The sequence below is a fragment of the Crassostrea angulata genome, chromosome 8, assembly GCF_025612915.1.
Source record: "Crassostrea angulata isolate pt1a10 chromosome 8, ASM2561291v2, whole genome shotgun sequence".
In the NCBI taxonomy this organism is placed as follows: domain Eukaryota; kingdom Metazoa; phylum Mollusca; class Bivalvia; order Ostreida; family Ostreidae; genus Magallana; species Magallana angulata.
The window spans coordinates 3,585,077-3,607,565 of NC_069118.1; the positions used below are offsets into that span (position 1 = coordinate 3,585,077).

The following is a 22,489-nucleotide window of genomic DNA, read 5'->3' on the forward strand; positions in this document are numbered from 1 at the left end:
CTCAGTCCACGGGCAATATGTAAAAGGGTCTAATTTGTTTAAAGATATATATGTACATGCATGTTAACCGTCTCCCCCAAGTGCATTTAAAAAAAAATTATAAACGCTGATGCTTTAAAATAAATAAATGCACCTTCTTGATTATTGCATCCTGCTCTACACAGATCGGGTCAAGTATTGACGTCCGATCAATCCCATAGGACGACATATACATCACATAGTCACATAGAGCATCAAAGAAAGGGAAACGGGCGGCCAATTCACCAACCAATGCAAACATACCGCTATACCATGGTACTTGTAAAGGGTAGACTATTGGACGATTAAAGTGCGGGTTTTTTTTGTCAAAAAGGGATTAAACAGGATAAGTGAAACACAGAACAATTGTTGAATAATAAATGGAAACTTAAAATTGTACTCACACCAAGTAAATTTCAAAATGTATGCTTTTGGCAGATGAACACGTTGCGTTTATTTACAAAAAATACCCTCAACTGTAGACATGTAGGTTAGTTTACTATAGTCTGTCCCAAGTTATTTTTGCTGCATATTTGAACGATTTTTAATAAAAATACACATACCTGTGACTGAAGTGCAATAAAAATCGATGGAAGGGAAAATTCCCAAGATAACTTCATTCACACATTATCATTTTTCCCTCGTAAAAATTCACAGGAACGAAAACAGATTTCCTACGGAGATTTATAATGGGGAATGTTGACATCTTTTCTCCATTCGGAAATACTCGGGACCCCTCGCGCAATTTTTCAACGTTATCATCCGGGCGTCTTCATCTCCTTGGCAATGGAAAAACCTCGTAGACGTTTTATTCTTAGCCGTGTACTGATACCTGACAAGCTAGAGGGGGCGTTTCAAAGGGGAAATCTTGGGATTTTTTCATACTATTGAATGAACATCGTCTGAACCAAGAGGTATTTACATGTATAAATATTGAATAATTTAAGAAAATATGCGGCAAAAATATCTTGGGACAGACTATAATATACTATGTATACACGTGCCCATTTTATCTAATATGCTTTAAGTTTTTACAAAATGTACCATCAACTGTAGACATGTAGATTAATTTACTAATACTATGTATGCACGTGCCCATTTTATCTAATATGCTTTAAGTTTTAATCAAAGAATTGGTTAGTTTTAATGAATATAGAATACACGGCATAGACTTACAGATGGAGGTATCGCCACATCATCATAATGATTTCTGCCGTCGTAAAAGGTAGCCCATAGGTCCATTCCGAACCAGAAGTTCTAGGACTCGTGAATCAAATTCGTTAGCGCTCCGAATGGATTTTTTTTTTTTGCTAACTAAATTGGGTTACATTTTTCGTTATCTCAAACTAGAGTTATACAAATTTGAAATATCCAAGTATTCGAGATATCGAGGGTAAAATACTAAAAAAAACTTAAATCACTTCGACATGCTGGTATCCATTGTATTCGAGATGTCAGTGTTCGAGATATCGAAGTTCAACTGTAGTTCAATATAATTTTGAAAATTACACTTTTTTCTATGTGTTTATTATATGTTAGTCGAAAATGCAATTTAAAAATGCTCACCAAGTCGAATATGTTATTGATTCTGTAAAATGATTTTCTAATAAGTTTGTGTCGACCTCAGATGTTTCATTCTAAAAATAAAGGGAGGGGGGGGGGGGGTTCATAGTACTAGATCGTGCCATTATTGTTAGTATACAGACAACACTTGACTTTCTCGCCAAACAGCAAAATATTTGTCACTACTGCCCAAGACAAATTCAAAGTTTCAGCCCAACATTTTACGGGGGCGTTAATGACGAAATTTCAGTATTCTTGGTTATAGATACCCTACATTTATATCTGGTAGAACTATTCAAAATTTATACATGCTCGCCGTACGGTGGCGAAACACCTGATCGAGACAATAGATAAAAGATGAAGGAAAAGCGTAATTCGGGATTAATTTTAAAAAAATAACAAGAGGCCTATGGGCAACATTGCTCACCTGAGCAACGATAGACATCATAAAATCAGCTTTACGGAGTCATATAATACCAAAAAATATGGACATTGTACACGTAGTCTAACAGATCCTGTATAAAAAAATCATTTTTTCTCCTTGATATTCTGTTTATCATTGATCCCTTTATGTCACAGTAAAGTCAATTCACATATTTAACATTACTGTTCTAAAGACCTAAATCAATTGGGATATAAACCTACATCAAACTTGTGAAGCCTAAGAATTGTCCAGGGGCCAATGTCTATAAACAATTTTAAAGAATCAACGATATTTAAAAATGCTTGCATATAAGTAATATCCCACATTTGATAAAGCATTTTAGTTTTGGTGAATTTAAAATGTTTTCCTTTGTAAAATTGGACCCCCCCCCCCACCTGTGGCTCGATCCTTCTCCTGAATAACACTTGATTTCGACTAATTTGAATCTACACTTTCTAAAATTGCTTTCACTAATGTTGCACCTTTTCTAAGAAAATGTTTTTTTTAAAGAAAAGGATTTTTCTCGATAATAATATATTATATATTCCTTTGTTAAGATTTACCCCTCCCCATTGTGCGCCTACCCTATCCCTGGGGATCATAATTTGTCCAAACTTGAATTTACCCTACCTGGTGATACTTCACACAAGTTACAGCTTTTCTGGCCAGTCGTGTTCTGGGTAGAAGATAAAAATAAAATTTCTCATTATATTCCTATGTAAAAATTTGACCCACCATTGTGGCCCCTCTTACCCCACAGGGACCATGATTTGAACAAACTTGAATTTGCACTATTTTAGAATGCTTCCACACACGTTTCAGCTTTTCTGGCCAAATGGTTTTTGAGTAGAAGATTTTTAAAGATTAACTCAATACTCCTATATAAAACTTTAGATCCCCATTGTGGCCCCACCTTACCCCCAGGGACCGTGATTTGAACAAATTTGAATCTACACTTTCTGAGGACATGCTTCTATACAAGTTTCACCTTTTCTGGCTAAATAGTGCTTGAGATGAAGATTTTAAAAGATCAACTCTATATACTCCTTTGTAAAACTTCGACCCCCCCCCCCCCCATTGAGGCCCTACCTTACCCCCAGGGACCATTATTTGAATAAACTTGAATATAAACAATCTGAGGATGCTTTCACATAAATTTCAGCTTTTTTGGCCGTATGATTTTTAAGAAGATTTTTGAAAAATATTACCAAATTTTCAATAAATCTTAATTTAAAAAAGGGTGTGACCCTTTATTTTAACAAATTGAATTGAATCCCCTTTACCCAATGATGCTTTGTGCCAAGTCTGGTTGAAATTAGCCCTAGTGGTCGAAAATGTAAAAAGTTTACAGGCACACATACGGACGGACAGACAAAAAGTGATCAGAAAAGCTCACTTGAGCTCTCAGCTAAAAATAAAATTAATATTCACAAATTTTATTGATGGGGGAATGGGATTGTTTTAACCTTTTTAAAAACAACATTTACTATTAATCAATTTAGGTAATTATCTATCTCTATTACAGAAGGGGCATTGAAATGTGTGAATTTTAAATATGAATTATATTCCTTTAAACAAAATATAATTATCATTTAATAAAAATGCAAGCATTAGGGTACGGTGATTATGCATCTTAAATTTGCGTTAGGTTGTCCTGCATTTAATAAACAACATGTAGTTAAGGCATTACATATATATGTATATCCAAACTTTGATTATACTGAACTTGTGACCAACGTGTAGTAAATGCTACAGCTGTGGTAAATCTTAGTTGTGAGTCATGTTAAATTGTAGGGGCTCATCCTGGAGAGAGAGAGAGAGAGAGAGAGAGAGAGAGAGAGAGAGAGAGAGAGATTGAGATTGAGATTGAGATTTCAAAACACAACCTTTAACACAGTAATTTTAAGCTCTAATTTAATAAACTCTCTATATTGCTCCGAGTTCAAGTCATACACAATTCTTGTTACAAACACTTTGTAGATTGATAGAAAAAGTACAGATAACCATTTTGATGTTGCTTTGTAAAACAAAAACCCAAAATAAACATAACTTTAGAAACTTTTGGCTCAAAATAAACAACATTTCATACATGTACATGATCTTGTTTGATAACTTTTTTACTTTTTAATAAATATGAATAGATAAAATACAATAAAAATTGTCACTAACATTTTTTTAATCAATCAATTTTTAACTGTAAATTTATTTAAAAACATGCCCATAACCTATAGAAAGAAATTTGTTTGATAATATATCTGACTACTAGAATATATATTACATGGAAATGATACAAAATGAATAGTCTAATAACAGATTAAAATTGTTAAAATCTACGATAAACATCACAGTCCAGCTTATCATTAAAAATATCACATCAAAAAGCGATAATAAAAATACTGTATAATTAATACAAAAACAAGAAGAATCTGACTGAATGACTGGAGACATTTTACTGATTCGTTTCCCGTTTAGTCTAGCCTTAGTTCATAAAATATTAAAGCAGTCTCCTTGAGATTTAAATTTGTAAAGAATTAGTACATAAATTGGGAATGCATTACCTTTCACAGTGATATTGGTGATGATGGTAAAACTCCTCTTGATAATACTGCGGTAATAAAATGTGTAATTGTATCTCATAATGCACCAAAACTATTGAGAAGTTGTTTAACATCAAGAGTTATTGCCCTTGATCAGATCTCTCTTCCATTATATCTTACCCAGAAAGAGTGATTTAAGTAAAAGTGTAGGAAAATAGGATAACAAAAAAGTTCTTCTACATGTAAATATACTTATATCTAATAAAAAACAGGTAAAGTTGTTAACAAAATTGGAGAATCAATCTGTATATACATTTATGATTAATATATATCTAAATTCAAATATTTGAAAAATATACATTGGACGGAATAAATTTCATCGGCTGCATAAATTGCCAGAAAACAACATAACAGCTTATCAACAGCAATAGATTTAACACGACAAGCCCAATTGTTAGAATACTGCCAGAATAAAAAAAATAATACTTCTCTGCAAAGTTGAGCAAAAAATAAAAACACAAGCATTAGGTCTAGATATAGCCAACGTTAGTAGAGTTATAATCACATATCAGCCTTAGAACATAGGTGACCTTAAATCCAACATGGAAGAAGAGTAATCTTATCTTAGTGGACTACTTGGTATGACAGAACTCAGGGAAACATGGTATTCATGTGATAACATAATTAAGGTATTAAAACAGTTGTTGCTTGTACAGCCCCGAAAATTGAAAATTTGAAACAACAAGGTTTGTTTTCATGTTCCAACACCACTTTCATTAAACTTCACAATAATATACCGGTATTAGTACGATAATTATCAAACGAAGTCAACAGATCTTACACCAGTACTCCCTTATGGTCTATGGTTGGTAAGTACAAGTAAAGTGTTCTGTTATGTATATAATGGCTGCATACAACCAAACAAGTTAATTAAGCAAAATTAACCAAACATAAATCTCAAATATTTTTCACCATCAAGTCTATAACAAGGAACACATAGACAAAACTAACACCTCAGAACAGAAAGATTCATTAACATTCATCACATTCCTATCAGCTGAATAAATGCCTTCGATATACAGTGTATAACAACAGTAAGGTACCAGTATGCATGCCAGACTATATACCACAAACGGTAAAATATGCCTATACACTTGTTTCTGCACAAAACAAATCTTGATACAGATTGATAGGTGTGGTTCATAAGAATGCAATAAATCCTTAAATATCAACAACAAAAAAGGGAAAAATAGCGCATCTGAGTACATATCCATGAGGATAAATTCACTAAATAAGCAAACTTACTGAATAAAAGTTATGATAAGAGGAGTTCGTTGAGTATATCAACAACACACAGGGACAGGACTAGTTAAATGACATCTCTCTGGGGTTGTCTTGTACACAAAAAACAGCAGCAAATTGGATGCAAACAGTTCTGCAAAATTAATTGTTTACTTCTGTACTCAGATTTAAAATTTCAGTGGTGTTAACATTCTTGAATCAAATGCTGACTTAACATTCCGTATTTCTTTTAAATCTAAACTATCAAACAATTGATGTATGAATACTATAAGGCAAATAAGAAAACAAAAAGGTTTCATAATATAAAAATTCTACTTTGGTATTAGTACACTGTACAAATAAAAACATATATACATGTATCTATCACACCTAACACCAGATATTCCATTCAGAGCATCACTTACTCTGATGTTACAGAAATTATTAAGGTGGATTCTTCCTTCATAGAGTACAGGTTTGTTTAGACGTAAGTATTAATCAGCCTGTATAACACCCAGTTCAAGCACAGGCCACTTCAATGGCCGCGGCTGGTTGAGGGGGTGCCCACGCAATTGTGGGTTGAGGTTGTCGGTTGACCGGCTCAGCTTGAACCACAGTGGCTTCTCTGACCGGAGGCATGGTGACCTGCCTCTCCACTGCTGGTGGGGGAGGGTTCACTCTTGGTTGAGGTGGCTCAGCCCGGGGAGGAGGTGGCTCGGAGGGTGGGTGGGGTTGTAACATGGTCGTCTGAGTTGCTGCCGGACTTGTTTGATTCTGGACTGCGGTTTTGGGTCGCTCTTTTGCTGGGTTGTACCAATTCATGCAGGAAGCCACGGTTTCACGAACCGTGCCTCGCGCTGACATAGCACGGTTTTTTCTATTCAACAAACTAAGTTTGAGTGCCTCATTGTTCATAGCATTGATTGTATGTCTGTTAGGGTTGGCTGTTTCACTACCATGGGCATATCTATATGACGTTGTGTTGACCCCATCAAAAGAAGATGGAGGTTTGTTGACATATATTTGAGGTACTTTCTGGGAGGTCTTGAAGTCTTTTCGATACGTTGACAGTAAGGGTCGCTGGGTTCTCTGAATGTACTCCCGTTCTGGCATCCATGTCATGAAGTCTTGCTTGAAGCTGTAAGCCTTGTTTGGAGCCCGCTTACGTCCCAAACCCTACAACAGACATGTTATTACCATAAAGGTCATTATATAAGATAAGATTATATTTATTTAAAGTTCTGTTATACATATACAACAATAAACATTAGCTCTAAGGAGCTAATTTTATACTTTTCCAAAAATTTTTATTCATCTAAATTCATCTAAAAGACACAGCCTAATTATGTCTTGATCAAATTATCAAAATCCCATTCAAATCAGTGCATAGTCTGGGAAAAGATAACAGAAGGTTCCTGGCTCATGGATGTTACAGATCATTTGCACTCGATTTTCATCTCAATTGTTTAAACCTTAGTTTCCTTCATTAAACTCAACCCCTTATTATTGTTTGCTACTCACTTGTTCAAAGTATAAGGCATCATTGAGGAATGATTCCCTGTTGTCATGGTGAGAAAACACATGTCTGGCTGTAGGTTGCTTGAAAGAGATAAAAAGAGTTCTACAGTTGACTTCATCAACAACATTTCATATATATATATATACAAACTAAAACAATTATGGCATGATATTTACGCTTGCAAATGTTTTCCCTTATATAACACTGTTTGTGCAATCCGCTGTTACTTCTGCATAACATCATTATGGGTGAAGAGGTCAAAGTAGCGCATGAATAATCTAGGTCACTACTTTTTCTATGTGCTCAAACTAACCCACTTGTGCTGAAACACACCTATTGGATATCGTAATGAAAACATAATTTAGCCATGAAAAAAATAAACGTATCTGTATTTTGTTATATGAAGTTTTATTCATTCATTTTCTAAAAAATATAAAATTAATTGCGGGGGATAAATGATTCAGGTAAGATAGGCCTGTAAACAGAATAATGTTTATGGGTCAACATCGAGACGAGGTGTTCTTGATAATTACAATCGGAATTTGTCAAAGGAGTTAATTCAGTTAAAATTATTTCTGACTTTTTTATAAGCCTTGACTAAAATCGCAAACGCAATATCACAGACCTTTCGTGTTTAGTCCATTCAAGAATCACGGTCAAATTTAACTCCTTGTGCTTCTCAGTCCGTTTTGTTTCGTAAAAAGAACTTAGAAAATAAAATAGCTTTCCTATATAATGTTGGAGGAAAATCATATTGCTTTTGATTCTGTGATAGAGTTTCCCCTGAAAATGCCTAAATTTTACATTAAATTCGGACTTTATGGGATTTGATCACATGACCAACCCGTATTTATATCCCAATATACATCCAAAAATGATACCTTATTTCTTAATTATACGCGGTATTAATCATGCTGTAATCAAAAATTACATGTATAACCCTTTTTTTTTCCTTAAATGTTTAGTCTATTGAAGATATGAATTTTGTTAATGTGGTTAAAATTAAAGTCAGAGATAATTCAAGTGGATCTAAAAAATTGTGCATGAATAATAATTCTGATCACACAGGTTGTAAACCCCCCCTCCCCCCACCCTCCTTCTTTTTCATAAGTTTTTTAAAAGTTTTATTAAACCCCTTGAAAAGATTTAAATGGCAGAGTACTGTTTATTCTGCCTGTTTATTTCAAAGAACTAATTAACCTGTTGTCAACAAAACAAAACAGCTTATTTAGAGAGATGGCTACGGAGGTATTCAGTGATTGAACAATTGATGATAATCGCACCTCCCAGCATTATCTTCAGTCCCAATCTTAATCAGTCGAATTTGTCATTAGTCTTACTTGTCTTGACAACACAAGGAGAACAAAGTACAGACTATGTGTAGTGTAAACCGTACCTGTCTGATTGCCTCTAATAGCTCACACATAGCCAGGTAAACACAAGGCCAATTTATTCTAAAAACTTGTCCTAATCAAATATTGAACAAGTGAAAAGAAACTTGGCCCCCAAGTGTAAAAAGAAAAGCAAACTTTATTACTACGGAGAAATTCTAATACTTGCTAATCTTTTTGTCTAGGAGATATATTATCAACTTCAGGATGTGATATCTCCCTTAATCTGGGTGTCTGTTTGTGAAATTTTACACTTTGAGCAATGATAGCCAAATTACATAAGCTTTTTTCCTGATAATTTTTTTGGGGGATATATCAAGATTATAAAGAGTTTTAAAGTTTAAAATTCCTATATACCATCAGAATGAAGATAAAAATGTTGTTCAATTAAATACCACTTTCCTATCAACTTTGATGTTTATTTACAAATATTTGATATCAAATAAGATGACCAAACACATAATGCAAATATCAAATCTTTGCATAATAATTTATTGAAGGTTTGAATAAATTTCCTGTTAATCAGAATGATCATAAAAACCACCAGGAATTTTTCGTTACCTAAAAATCTTAATCTTAAAAGGAAATGACATGCATCCCCATAAAAAATATCTTTAGTTGTACATGTTGTACCTTTGACTTTGTACGATTATACAGTGTATTTCATAAATTCATCTAAAATTGGACTCCGGATGGCTTCAAATTCAGACACTTTAATTTTGTCCAGCAGTCATTACGTCTTCGATAAATATTATTCTTACACTAGATCTAAGTTTCATAAAATGCCTTGCCAGAAAAAGCCATAACTTTCATTTCCTTATATTACAGATATATGTAAGAACCCAGACCTGTTTTAAATTTTGACTTCAATATTAATAATGCTTGGGACTGGGGCAGAAAAAGTTCATGGTTTGAAGTGTCTGACAGTATACGTGACTTGGTGGGGCTCCTGCTACTGTATAGAACTGGTCAATGTCCAGCTGTTACAGACAGATCCTGTAGGCTGTGTATGGTCCTACCAACCTTTCTGAGTGATCAGAGCCAGAATGAGATGTACATTTTTGGCTACAACATACCTCCGAGTTTTACATAAAGAACTTTTTTTTTAGCTTTATACCAGTGAATGACCACCTGAACTGACATACAATCTGAGTCAAACCTGCATGCAGTCTGGCAAACTGCACCGGTACAAGCACTGTGTCTGTTCAGTGTTTGGCCTATTCATTGAACCCTTGTTCTGTCATTATCGATACAAGTTAAACATGATACAACACATTACTGGCATTATTGATCTGACGTTAAGCGATTGATTGTTGTTTTGAATTAAAATGTTCTGCAACCCAGCCTTAAATATGAAAATCTTGCATTACAATGGAAAATTGTATTGGCAAGCTTTTGATCCATATTTTGTATAATACAGAGTGGTTTCTCAAGTATCTTTAGACTGTTTTTCCTTTTGAACTGTCTTTGATGTATTCATAACCTCACTAGGAAGTCAAAAGCAAGAAGAAAATGTCTTAATTTAATGGACAAAAACTCCATAGCTGTTTTTGTGCTAGAAGGTGGTTGAATCTGTGTACAAAGGGTTTTATTTATTCTTTAAACTAAACTTTAATGTTGGGCTGCATCCCTAGGTTACACTATTGACATATGTATCAAATTCAAACATGAAGCTCTTTTTACAACATCATGTTTTAAAACCTGATTACCCGGTACTTCAATATCATCTGACTCAAATTAACTGCTGTACAGTGATATTCCTTATAAACATTTTATAACGCTTCTATTGCTGGGGGTACTTATAAAAACTTAACAAAAGGTACTTATTAGAACTTAACAAAAGGATTTCATATTTACTTTGATATTTCTTTTATATACATAAGATGTTTCAAATAAAGATGAGTGTATATTTGTGTACTTAGCCGTGGAAGCCAGTTTTAACTGCCATTGCAAACTTAACAGCATTTATAGACTTACCAAATGTGATCACTTGTTTGATTTCGAAAACAAAAACTTTTTCTTTTCTATTGCTTGCATTTAAACAACCAACCAGTATGGATTTAAATTTCTGCAAAATCGTGATCATCTCCATAAACAAATTCGAATCTTTACAAAAAAAGCAATTTCAATATATTGAAAATATTCAATGTCAATTCATACCTTTAGAATACATTTGTGAAATATTGTAAAAAGTGGTGTTTAAGATTTGATAAAGAAAACAGAATGCCAGTGTATTAAACATTTAAAAGAAATGGCCTAATATAGCATTTATATTCTTCTACAGTCACTGTCATGGTATGTAAGCTGTGAGGAGATAGGAATCTAGTCCACAAATTAATTGTACATTAATTCTCCAAAATGAATGCTCCCCTGGTGATAACTGAATAGTCCAGAGCGATGTACGTACATATACAATGTACACTAGCTGATACTAGTATGTATGTAGGGAGGCACATGCTGGCAATATTCTAGGTACCAATTATTAATATACACTCCACAAATATATAACTTTTTGAGAATGGATGCTTATGCTTACCGGTAATACTGATAATATGGGCTCAGAGCTTTATTATAAATAATAACGATAATCATTCAAGTTTAGATTGTTGAGTTTTTTTTACTAAGAATACAGGAATTACAGTTGCCAAGGGTTTCAGTTGATGATGGAAAACATTCAAATGATTATGGATGACACTATATTTGATGATATTTTCTTTATTGTTATGATAAAGAGATAAAAAACAAGATACTACAACCTTTAGTTATCAAACAGTTTTGTTTTTATCAGCTTTGGAATCATATACTGTATTGAGGGTTATTTTTGCCTTTCTACAGTTGGAAACACTTTTGCCCCGTCTTAAATTCGCCAAAACAAAGTTGTGTTAAAACAGAGATAATTTAAGACATTGGAATTTGCCCAGTCTTAGATTTGCCCATGCACTGACAACAGGGGCAAAAATAAAACAGGGACAAATATTTTCCTGTATACAGTAAATTTGGTGGGGGCTCTACATTCATGGCTTACTTAGCAATTATCCAAGGTTCAATGGAATGTAATCTTGGAATAAGTTTAATGGCAATTAATATGAAGATGATGTTTCATTACTCATTAGGTGTGACAACATGGACAAATTTAAATTTGTGGGTGTCAGAAGAATGTACCAATGGAATCCACTAAACCATGCATCATGCACAAGTTCGAATTATTCCTACAGTATCTGTAGAATTAAAACTTTCTGAATCAAATGAATTTTTAAATTAATGATGTTTTGTTGAAATTGAGAGCTAGGTTTAATACACTGGGGTGCACATTATTATAATCCCTCCCATTCATTTCATTTTCTTTGCAGAAAAAACCCAAACATGTATTCATACAGCTCTGGCCAGCAGAGATATATATATTAAAGTAGATACCTGTGACCTGTTCAGGAATTTGTTAGGCGGTTGAGGTTTCGCTAGCTGTCTGTATTCACATACAAAATCGTTGCGTGTCTTGCTGCGGAAATGTCCATAGTAACCACTAGGAAACTGTCAATAGGAAGAGGAGTTATGGCGTAAGATATAATGCGAAGCCCTGTACAAAATGACGGTCAATGGAAATTTACAACTGAATACCTAACATCAACCTGTACCTGGAAATTACATAATGCAGTCTTTTAATCTGTAATCTGTTCTAAATGAGCAGTAAACGTTTATGCATTAAGTATGTGTTGATCAGTTCAGCTTAAGTACATGTACATGTATTTATAAACCATTCATATGGCCAGATATCATATCAGCTTGGTTAAGTATTATTAAACCATATAAACAGAGTTCAATTATAATATGAAATCTTCTTCTGATGCACATGCAAATGATAGAACCATTTTAACAAGAGCTTGGACTTTCAGTAGGATGTAACTATCAATTTTTTTTCGTCAAAACAAGTCAAAATGACACTGGTTACAAGCGAAATATACACAGATTGTGTAGTCTTTGCCCAAAAGCCAGAGATTGTCTTTTTGATTTCAAAGAGCCATGACTGAGTGGCCTACAATGAAATAGACAGGCTTACATCACATTGCTGTTTGCCACAACTATCCAAAGTCCAAGCTCTTGTTAAATTGCTTCTAAACCTAATTTTACCTCAAGTGTAAATTGCAAAATATTAGGATTGGTATATGTATATCTATAAGTAGTGTAAATCTGTAGACTATTTTTCAGCATCAGCTATTTAAAGCATCTTATTCTTTTTCCCTTTGATTACAGACCACAAGCCTTATCATAATTTATACTCTGTCCCAAGATATTTTGGATTCACATTTGGCTTAATTGCTTGATATTTATAAATACCTCAGGATTCAAACGATGTTCATTTATAAGTATGAAAAATTTCCAAGATTTCTCAGTCAAAACGCCCCTGTTAGCTTATCAGGTTTCAATACAATCCCGAAAAATGTGATGTCTACGGAGATTTTGTATTGCAGCAAGCCCGGATGATAACGTTGAAATATTGCGCGATGTATTCCGAGTGTATTCCGAATGGAGAAAAGATGTAAACATTCCCCATTATAAATCTCCGTAAGGAATCTGTTTTCGTTCATGTGAATTTTTCCGAGTGAAAGATGATAATGTGTCAATGAAATTATCTTGGAAAATATCCCTTTCAACTATTTCAATTGCACTTCTTTCACAGGTAAGTGTATTTTTATTAAAAATCGTCCAAATGTGCTGCATAAATATCTTGGGACAGACTATAATCATTTATATTATATTGTGACATGTCTGCCCAAGAGCATCTACGACACTATATATATGGTCAATGAGTACGTAGTACATGTATACATGCACAGTTTTTTTATAGGTGGTAGCATAGTCACTACAGAACTAATGGGTGAATTTAGTAACCTCTGATGCTGATAATCCTGGAATAATTTTCAGATTTATCAAATTCAAACCATTCAGAAGAGCAGAGACATCTTTTATTTATTTATGTCTATGAGAACTGGTATAGCAGAATTTAACATCTAAATTTAATAATTGACATACACACAATCCAAATCTCCTTTTAATAAACATTTATCATTATATCAAATCGACATAAGAATTTTAAACAAATTTTAGCTGCACAACACTTTCACGGGCAGGCTAGAAAGTTATAACCATGCTTTTACAGACAAAACTATTACAATGTGTTGTATTTTCCCCCCTACATCATCTCTCTTTCACGACGTATTCTCACACAGCCAACACAACAATATATTGACAAGGTAAAACAATACGTTGTTAAACTACTGTCTAGATTGAATCAATGCAATAAAAACATCAGTTCAAATGTAAAAATGAGTTTCATATAATCTTACCCAGCTGCCAACAATTTCTGTTGCGCAGGTCATCTCTGATTTCACCATAAACTCAGCTTTTTATGTCAGATGCATAACATAACTTTTATACAACTAATAACATTAAACACATTGACTTTTATCGCCAAAATATCGAGTATCCAAGTGCGTTGACTTCGGCAATGGCGATATAAACACATCCAGTTGGCCGTAGCTACTCATCTTTTTAATCCAATGAAAATAGGCCTTACAAAGAGTGCAAGGTGCGAGACAGACATCACTTCCGGTATAAGATCGTCTGCTGGAACAGACGAAAGATAACACTGCAGGTAATCTCGAGTTGAGAGGAACTTTTAGATTTTTTAAAATTTTAGATATCTATATTGTACATTGTAAGATTCACAAAATGTTTTGATTAACTTGAACACACAGAAATGCGTTTTTGATAGCCCCCCCCCCACTCCCCTTGTGCATGCTTGTTTTTGCTTTTTAGGAAATCCTTGAAATTTATTAAGATTAAAGAAGTATATGCCATACAGTTTGATTGGTATAAAACTAGTGTTTATAGAATAATAAAGAATTAAGTTAGTGATTATATAGTGGCAATAGGCCTATTTCATTAATCATGTTCTTGTTATTCTTTCAAAGTTTTTAATTTCAGAAAAATGAAGAAAGGCATGTTTTCAAACCATGTTTCAAGAAGAGATTTATTCCTGTATGGTGGACAAAAGAGGTAAATGCATATCTGAGTACACCTGAACCATTACATCACAGAGATTTGACTCTGAGCGTGCAAATGAAAAAAAGGGGTATATATATTATATACCTACATGTATTTACTGGATATGAGGACGATCTAGCAAGGTTATTGTCCCCCAAGACAGCAGATATTTCACGAGGCAAAGCTGAGGGAAATAGTTGCTGTCGAGGGGGACAATAAACTTGCTATTGTCAGAATAGTAAGTATAAATAGGTATTTTATTATACCAAAGAAAACTAATATTTGTCGGAGATGCATAATTTCTTGATGAGTAACAAATTAGAGTTATCGGACTTTGAATTTAAAGTAGCAATCGCATTACGACAGAGGTGTTCCAGGTTTAAAAAGGAGGGAAATTGAATGCCACCCCCCCCCCCCCCCCCCCCCCCTGTGAATAGTTTCGATGACTCTTCACCATGGGCAGATTCTAAGCATGGAAACTATTCCCGGTTAGATATGGGAGCTCCACTTTAGTCCAATTAATCCACACTTTGCAAAAGTTGTTTTCCTAGCTTTGCGGGGTTAACCCAAAGATCAGAGGAAAAACCAAACTTTTAATCTTTATTCAAGTTGAAATATAATTTAAGTCAGACTCAATGAAAATTATTCTTTTTTGTTCCTCTGTATATGTAGTGTATTTAAAGAAAAAATATTGGTTTTTTTTTATATATATATAAAGACTTAAAATTGAGGTAATTGTAACTGAGTTGTACTAACTTATTGCTGTATTATTACAGTCAGAAGACAGAGAAGTCCACTTTTGTACAGTATTCCAGTCAGTCACAGGGAGAATTTTCACAATGCCAAGATGGATTTAATTCCAGTTGTGGATCTACAGATCAGGTAAAGTGTCATTCAGAAAAAAGGAAAATGGGATAGGTGAAGTAAGTAATAATTCTTGTAATTTTGTTGCTGACCCCGTCATAGTCATTATCAGATTCAGGAATTTTTGCCTGTGAAGAAGAGGCATTGTGATATAGGCTTTTGTTGATTAGCATAATTATATATATAGCCATGGGATTAATGCATATAAGATGTATAGTGTATAGTGTATATATTGATAACTTATCAATACAGTAAAACTTGGTTATAGGGATGTCCTTGGGACCAAATGATTTACTTCGTTATATCATTATATCTGTATAACGAATTCGTAATAATAACTGCTGCGAATTCACTATATACATGTTGTCCTTCACCAGTTTACAATTTTTGCTGATTGAGGCATAAATTGAAAATTCATTCTTCTGATACCTTTTATAATCGGATTGTGAATTGAAGAATTTATATATATGTGAAAATAAATTCATCTAAACTATTATGTTACATGGTAGTGCAGACTTTTTAAATTGTAAAGAAATTCCTTATTAAAGTGTTGAATTTCGTTATTATTCACCTCTACGGAACTCAAAATCAGTTCGTATTTCGTAATATCTGAATTCTTGTAACTGTAACATTTTGCAATGATTTGTTATGAATTTAACCAGGGACTCTAAAAAACTTTGCTATATCTGAGATTTTGCTATATCTCAGTGTTCGTACTATACGAGTTTTACTAATTATATACATTTAATTCTATTTGTTATTTTCCTACTAGAGAGGACCAAAAATTTTTGCATATATCTCAAAATTATCTCGAAAATCAATCAAAGTGATTCTTCCTTTGAATCTTTGAAAAAATATCCTGTTATTACTTTTTATTGAAATTGGTAGTAATTAGTTATAGGTGACATCAAGTTTTATCTATGAAAAATAATATTATTTTACAGTTGTCTCAAGGGAGGAAGATGTTTGACAGCTACAACACTCCACAGAACTCCTCCAATAAAGGCCTGGTATCCCTGATGAAGCCTGCCTCCAGTATGCCAGGAGTCCATGAACGACCGAAATTCCAGCAGCAGTTTCAGAGCAACAGACATAAGGCCAAAGAAAATGAAGAAAGGTACATGGAAAATTGCAACCAAAACTTACCTTATAATAAAATTGATAGATAAATGATTTAAAAGAGAGAGAGAGAGAGAGAGAGAGAGAGTGGGCTACACTAATTATGATTGTAAAGTTTATTTTTTATATCATTATAATGTTCTGTAAAGGTTTTTGTATGTGTTTATAAATAATAGAGTAATTTGTCGTTCCTCAGACATCTGATGAAAAAAGTAATATGATTAATAAATAAAATTATCATATTTGTAGGCAAAATATTTAAGCGAAACATTAATAAATTAAAGTTGACAATTATATATTATTTTTTATTCATAAATTAAAACAATTTAAATTAGGGATGTCAACGAGTACCCGGTTAACCGGGTACTCGATCGAACGTTTGAGTATCGAATACTAAAATCGGTACTCGGTTACTCGGATGTATATTTTTTAATATTTCTATGTTTATTTAAAAATGCATTAAAACATCGGTTTTAAAAATTAAAATGTCCATTGCACTTGTACATACAGTAATTAGGATTTCTTACGCCTCTAAATATGCTAAATGACCGTTATCGCCTGTGGCAGTGTTTAGTTGTATATAATAATTATCGTAAACAAGCACCTGTTACCTAGCTTTTCTCACATTTGGCTGTCTTCTACCCTTATTTTTGGCTTAGTTTAATGATTTGTTTTCACTGAACATCGTTTATATAGTCTATCATATAAATTAGATAGCACAAAGTAGAGAAATTGAACAGACCTAAAATGCCGCCACCGACTTCAAAGTTCTGGAAATATTTTCAAAGAACTGAAGATTCAAAAACGTAAAATGTCAGCTGTGCAAAGTAAACTTATCCTATACGGGGGGAACGACAAAAATGTTAAATCACACTCTTCACATAAGGAAGAATTTGACAGGCCAGAAACTCCAGAAAAACAACCGACTTTATCGAATTTTGTCAATTCTCCAAGAATTAAGCCGTAAATTCTCGGGAAAAGAGACACATACAAACACACTTATGGGGAAACCTCCCATTAGATCATGTGGTTTGTTTCTACAAAAGTGACCAAGGTTTTACAGTTATCAATGTACTTGTTCATATTTATTTACACTTTTACCGAGTACCCGGGTACTCGATTGGAAAAACTTCCGAGTAACCGATCAGTACTAAAAATTGGCCGATTTGACATCCCTAATTTAAATATATATGAAAAATAGAACAGAAAATAGAACAGAAAAAATCCTAATTGCCGGAAATTCAAAGTAATATTAAATGCATATGTTCGTTTAAAAATGAGGATGTGGGTCTGACAACCAAAAAATTAAATTGATGTGGCCTTAAGTTATACTATTTAAAATTTCAGAGAACTGTTACAGACAATATCACAGTCTATTAGAGATTGTTCAGAAGAGGTAGGTAACAATTACCTAATTGACTGTTTTGAAATTTAATGTAAATGCTGCAATTTATCAGTATACATGCATGCATATATGTATAATATTTTCATATATATGTACTAAAAAGCTTACTTCTCCCAAGATGACATAGTCTGTAAAATATATACCTAGTATTCATGCAATCGCATTTACTTGTTAAGAGATTATGCCCAAGTAGGATCTTAAATGTTTTCATTTCTTTATACAGGTTCAGAATGTTGTGAAAGTGTTGCCAGAACATTTAGGGGATCACATGCAAATATTTGGAGATTCTCTTACCAAAATCATTAACAACAGTATGTGCATCACTTCATGAGCTGTTTTATAAGCTGGAGTTATTTCACTTAATTCTGCAATATGGAACTACTGGTATATGAATATTTTGACAGGTCTTAGAGAGCAGATGGAAAATGTCATCTTGACTTTTCAAGAGCAAAAAGATTCTAGAAAGCAGATTCATGAAATGAAAGGAATTATAGAAGAGGTTAAAATGGTTTACCATTTTATTAGTTAAAATTGAGAAAAAAAAACCAATAGAAGCATGCAGAATCTATTACTTTTATTTAGTTATATCTGTAGAACATTTTTGGTTCTATTTAAGTAATGTACTTTTAAAGAGATCCAATTTTGAAATTTTAGAAACAAGCCAGGATAATTGAGCTCCAAAGACAGCTGGAGCACCAGCAGAAGGTGGGGAGTGACCACTCAGTGGAGAAAGTCACGGAGGTACTCCACAGAAACCAGGAGTTGGTGGACAAACAGCTCCAGAAGCTGACGGAGAGCAGCCATATCATCACCGAGAACCAGCAGAGAATACTACAGGGCCAGGACCACCAGCAAAGGGCAGGACACCAGCTCCACAATGAACTACAGAGAAGACTTGAGAGTTTTCCCTCCCAAGTCACAGAGAACAGCAGGTAAAAAAAATGTTTGAATTCATGTTCATTACACTACATTAGATTTCATGCACAAGTTCTATTTTGATAGTTAATATTTAATTTCATGTCATCAATATTAATCTTCTATGATTTTTAATGGTATATATGACTTTTTAATCCATTATGCCTTATTGAAACACTTGTATATTAGCTGCACATTGAGACACATGGAAAAAAAATAAGCATGATGTATGACATTAAAAAATATCAAAGATAACAATGTTCTTCAGACTGTTTTCCAAAGATGCAAAATGTAAATGAAATAAGATTAAAATTGTAGATTTGCAGAAGAAATAAGATGCATTAGGAGAGATCTAGAAATTCAGAAGCGAGAAGCATTTGAATTCTTTCAAGACTCTCTTTCAAAGTGCAATGATGAACAGAGGAGAGACATGGCTAAACAGTTTGAGAATGAGCTTCATCGGTCTACTAACACAATCTGCAATACATCCAACAGTGTGGCTAACATTCAAAGAGAATACCTCCAAAATACTCTGAAACAACAACAGGAAGAATTGAAGGAATACATACACTCTCAGTTAATGAAGTCAAGGGTAGATAAATCCAAAGACGATGTCCTTCAACCTGTCACACAAAAACACACTGATAATTCACAAATTTATCGAGCACAATATAGCAGGTCCAGATCTGATACACATCTAGAGAATGGAAAATCTGCTATTGGTTGTGTTTTGTATCACCAACAGAACTCTGAACAGAACTATAGAGATACCCAGGAACATAATTTCAGCTTGACAGAAAGCAAAAGAAGCGAATCTGGAGGAAAACTGAAAGCTGTTCAACATAATTTTATGTCTCCAAAGGAGAACAGATATCCAGAACAAGCCAAAACATTTTTCCAGAGACCCAATCCTTCTCCAGTGGCCACAGTTCTACCCCAGCCCCAAGGTCTGGTACAACCTAGGATAGGAAGGACTGTACAGAGAGACACCAGGACACCTGATGAAGAACAGCTGACAAGTAGAAATTCTTGGAGGAAAAGCAGGAAGAAGACAAATATCCCCACCAGGAGATCTCAGAGACTTGCAAGCTCTACACAGGAATCTCAGAACAGTTCTCAGGATGATTATGTCTATGCTTCACAAACACATGAAAAAACTCGAACACAATCGCCTTATTCTTCTGATGAGTCTCAGCATCACATTGCTCCATCTTATGCCAAGAAACCTAGATATGACAGCCAGAGAAGGGAGGATGTGCCAAGTTTGTCTAAAACATTTACTCACTCTTCTATGTATCAAACCGCAGTTAATCCTGTGTATGAGTACAGAAGCAGTACAAAATCCAATGTTAAACCTCTATCAAAGAAGTTTGGTGAAGAAGATGCTGATGTTTTCCAATTTTCTGATGAAAATTCTAATTCCCTGGCTAGGAGACAAAAAGGAACATCTTCAAGGTACATGCAATTCTTGCCAATGAAAGGCATTTTTTTTTTTTGGAATGTAATTTAGAAAACTGAAAATTGTATTGCATCTAAGTTCTTTACAAATTTGGTTAATTACAGTTTAAATAGAAGACATGTAAGTCAGGTTGACAATGACATTGAAGAGGTAAGTACATGTATCACATGAATAATGTTCAATAAATATGTCAGATTTCATACATTTATGCATAAAATTGTGTTTTATCAGTTTAAAATGCACACTCATTATCAAAAGTTTTACTGTTCTCTTCTTTGAATATATCATACTTTTAAAAAACATAGGCAAATTTAAGAAAACCGCAGCTTTCCTATATCAAACAATTGATTGGATAAACAGGTTGTTCAATTTCCTTATTTATTTTTTGCAATAGCATCTTGACTCTTCTCCCTCTGTGTCTATCACCAAAATCATGATCAAGAGGAAATCCCGCAAAGATTCGCCAGCATCATCTGTGTTTAGCAACTTCAGGACATGTAAGTGACTTTCTTTCAAAAAATATTGTACTTATACCACCACTTTGAAGGAGAGGGGGTATACTGTTTTACCTTTGTATGTCTGCCAGTAACAAGTTTCTGTTGCATTTTTCTAAGCAACATTATTCGCAGATGCTTAAAATTTTAATACACATTCTTTCTTTAGGTGCGCAATATGGTGGGATTCATTTTTGTACCAATCAGAAGTCAAATTCCTGTTAAATGACAACGTTTTTCTAGTCTAAATTTTCAAAAAAATTATTCTCAAAGATTTCTCAGCAACTATTCATTGCAGATAGTTGAAATTTTAACACACTCTTTGTTTAGGCTTGCCATATGGTGGAATTCATTTTTGAAAAAAAAAATAATGTCAACTTCCTGTTTAATGTCAACTTTACTTATTTTGTAAATTGTTGTCAGATAAATGACAATACATGTGTAATAATCTAATTATTCTATACTAATATCTATTTAAATATTGATTCATTGTAGATGCTCGATCCCAATCGCGCCAAACTTCTGCAGCCACTCCTCAATACAAACAGTCTGAAAATGGCTGGAAAGTCAACAGAGGGGTATGTAAATAAGACATTTTTTGCATAAATTTGTCTTTATTTGAAACTATTTATGTAATATGTACGTAAAGCTCCTCTGAACATATTATTGTCCACATTTTGTATCAGTTGACACTGTAATATCCTCTCTCTAAAAGAGAATGGATTTAGAGCACCTGATTTTCATCAAATATAAAAAAATATGTACCCATTTCTTGTAATAAGGATCGAGTTATTTCTGACACAGGACGTGCTGATGCAGAGACAGGCCAGCTACAAGAGGAAGATGATGCAGGTGGATGATGACCTTCTGGAACTGTCGCATCGCATCCAGGTCCAACTCAAGAGGCGGTGCTAATGACCCAGGACCAACTCAAGAGGCGGTGCTAATGACCCAGATCCCGCTCAGATCCAGGACCTGCTAGAGAGATCCTGCTAAGATCAAGCTGCTCATGTTTTGCCCTAAGTTTCCACACGACTCGCTCCAGTATTATTGTGAAATAATACATGATATTGTACATTTATCTATTTTCTTTCATTGTAATGACATAACGTGAAAGGCTTTTGTATTTCTGTTTTCTTAAGTATTTGCTGACTTTAAAAATAATGGTGGATCCATTTGTCATCAAAGCTGATGCCTGTGATATGTTGATGCCCTGCTGGCAACAAGAAGATTTAGCAGTGATAGTTATGTCTCTTTTTAATTACCAGTTAAAGTATATTTTCTTGTTGAATAGGTAGTTTTCATAAGACTACCTTCAGGTTGTATGATGTGTTAACTTTTTTTTATTTGTTAATTCAATAAAATGTTCTTAAAAATTAACTTGGGTTTATTTGATTAGGAAATGAAAACCATTTAGTGCAATAAAGTAATTGTAGGTATGGTTAATTTGAACAAAAC

The 22,489-nt window shown here is 33.7% G+C and overlaps 2 protein-coding genes across 2 annotated transcripts; one reads left to right on the plus strand and one right to left on the minus strand.

Annotated features, from left to right (window-relative positions):
- Positions 1–3,905: 3,905 nt before the first annotated feature.
- On the minus strand, positions 3,906–14,277 carry LOC128158533 (uncharacterized). Its single transcript, XM_052821409.1, has 4 exons — positions 14,076–14,277; positions 12,148–12,261; positions 7,345–7,422; positions 3,906–6,999 (listed from the first exon to the last, which is right to left on the minus strand). Exons 1-4 carry the CDS (start codon positions 14,121–14,123, stop codon positions 6,343–6,345), a joined length of 897 nt encoding a protein of 298 aa, XP_052677369.1. The 5' UTR covers positions 14,124–14,277; the 3' UTR covers positions 3,906–6,342.
- A 21-nt stretch (positions 14,278–14,298) lies between these two features.
- On the plus strand, positions 14,299–22,411 carry LOC128158530 (uncharacterized). Its single transcript, XM_052821405.1, has 13 exons — positions 14,299–14,383; positions 14,716–14,787; positions 15,552–15,657; positions 16,584–16,756; positions 18,106–18,154; positions 18,387–18,474; positions 18,568–18,662; positions 18,818–19,095; positions 19,397–20,533; positions 20,642–20,687; positions 20,932–21,034; positions 21,527–21,609; positions 21,836–22,411. Exons 2-13 carry the CDS (start codon positions 14,720–14,722, stop codon positions 21,944–21,946), a joined length of 2,337 nt encoding a protein of 778 aa, XP_052677365.1. The 5' UTR covers positions 14,299–14,383; positions 14,716–14,719; the 3' UTR covers positions 21,947–22,411.
- The last annotated feature ends 78 nt before the right edge of the window (positions 22,412–22,489 follow it).

Excerpts from the sequence above, each read along its gene's own strand:
- LOC128158530 (XM_052821405.1), top strand. The coding sequence starts at position 14,720 with ATGAAGAAAGGCATGTTTTCAAACCATGTTTCAAGAAGAGATTTATTC. Across the intron at positions 14,788-15,551 it reads CTGTATGGTGGACAAAAGAG|TCAGAAGACAGAGAAGTCCA; the intron begins GTAAATGCATAT and ends GTATTATTACAG. Across the intron at positions 16,757-18,105 it reads GCCAAAGAAAATGAAGAAAG|AGAACTGTTACAGACAATAT; the intron begins GTACATGGAAAA and ends TTAAAATTTCAG.
- LOC128158533 (XM_052821409.1), bottom strand. The coding sequence starts at position 14,123 with ATGGTGAAATCAGAGATGACCTGCGCAACAGAAATTGTTGGCAGCTGG. Across the intron at positions 12,262-14,075 it reads CAGAAATTGTTGGCAGCTGG|TTTCCTAGTGGTTACTATGG; the intron begins GTAAGATTATAT and ends TCCTATTGACAG. Across the intron at positions 7,423-12,147 it reads AATTCCTGAACAGGTCACAG|CAACCTACAGCCAGACATGT; the intron begins GTATCTACTTTA and ends ATCTCTTTCAAG.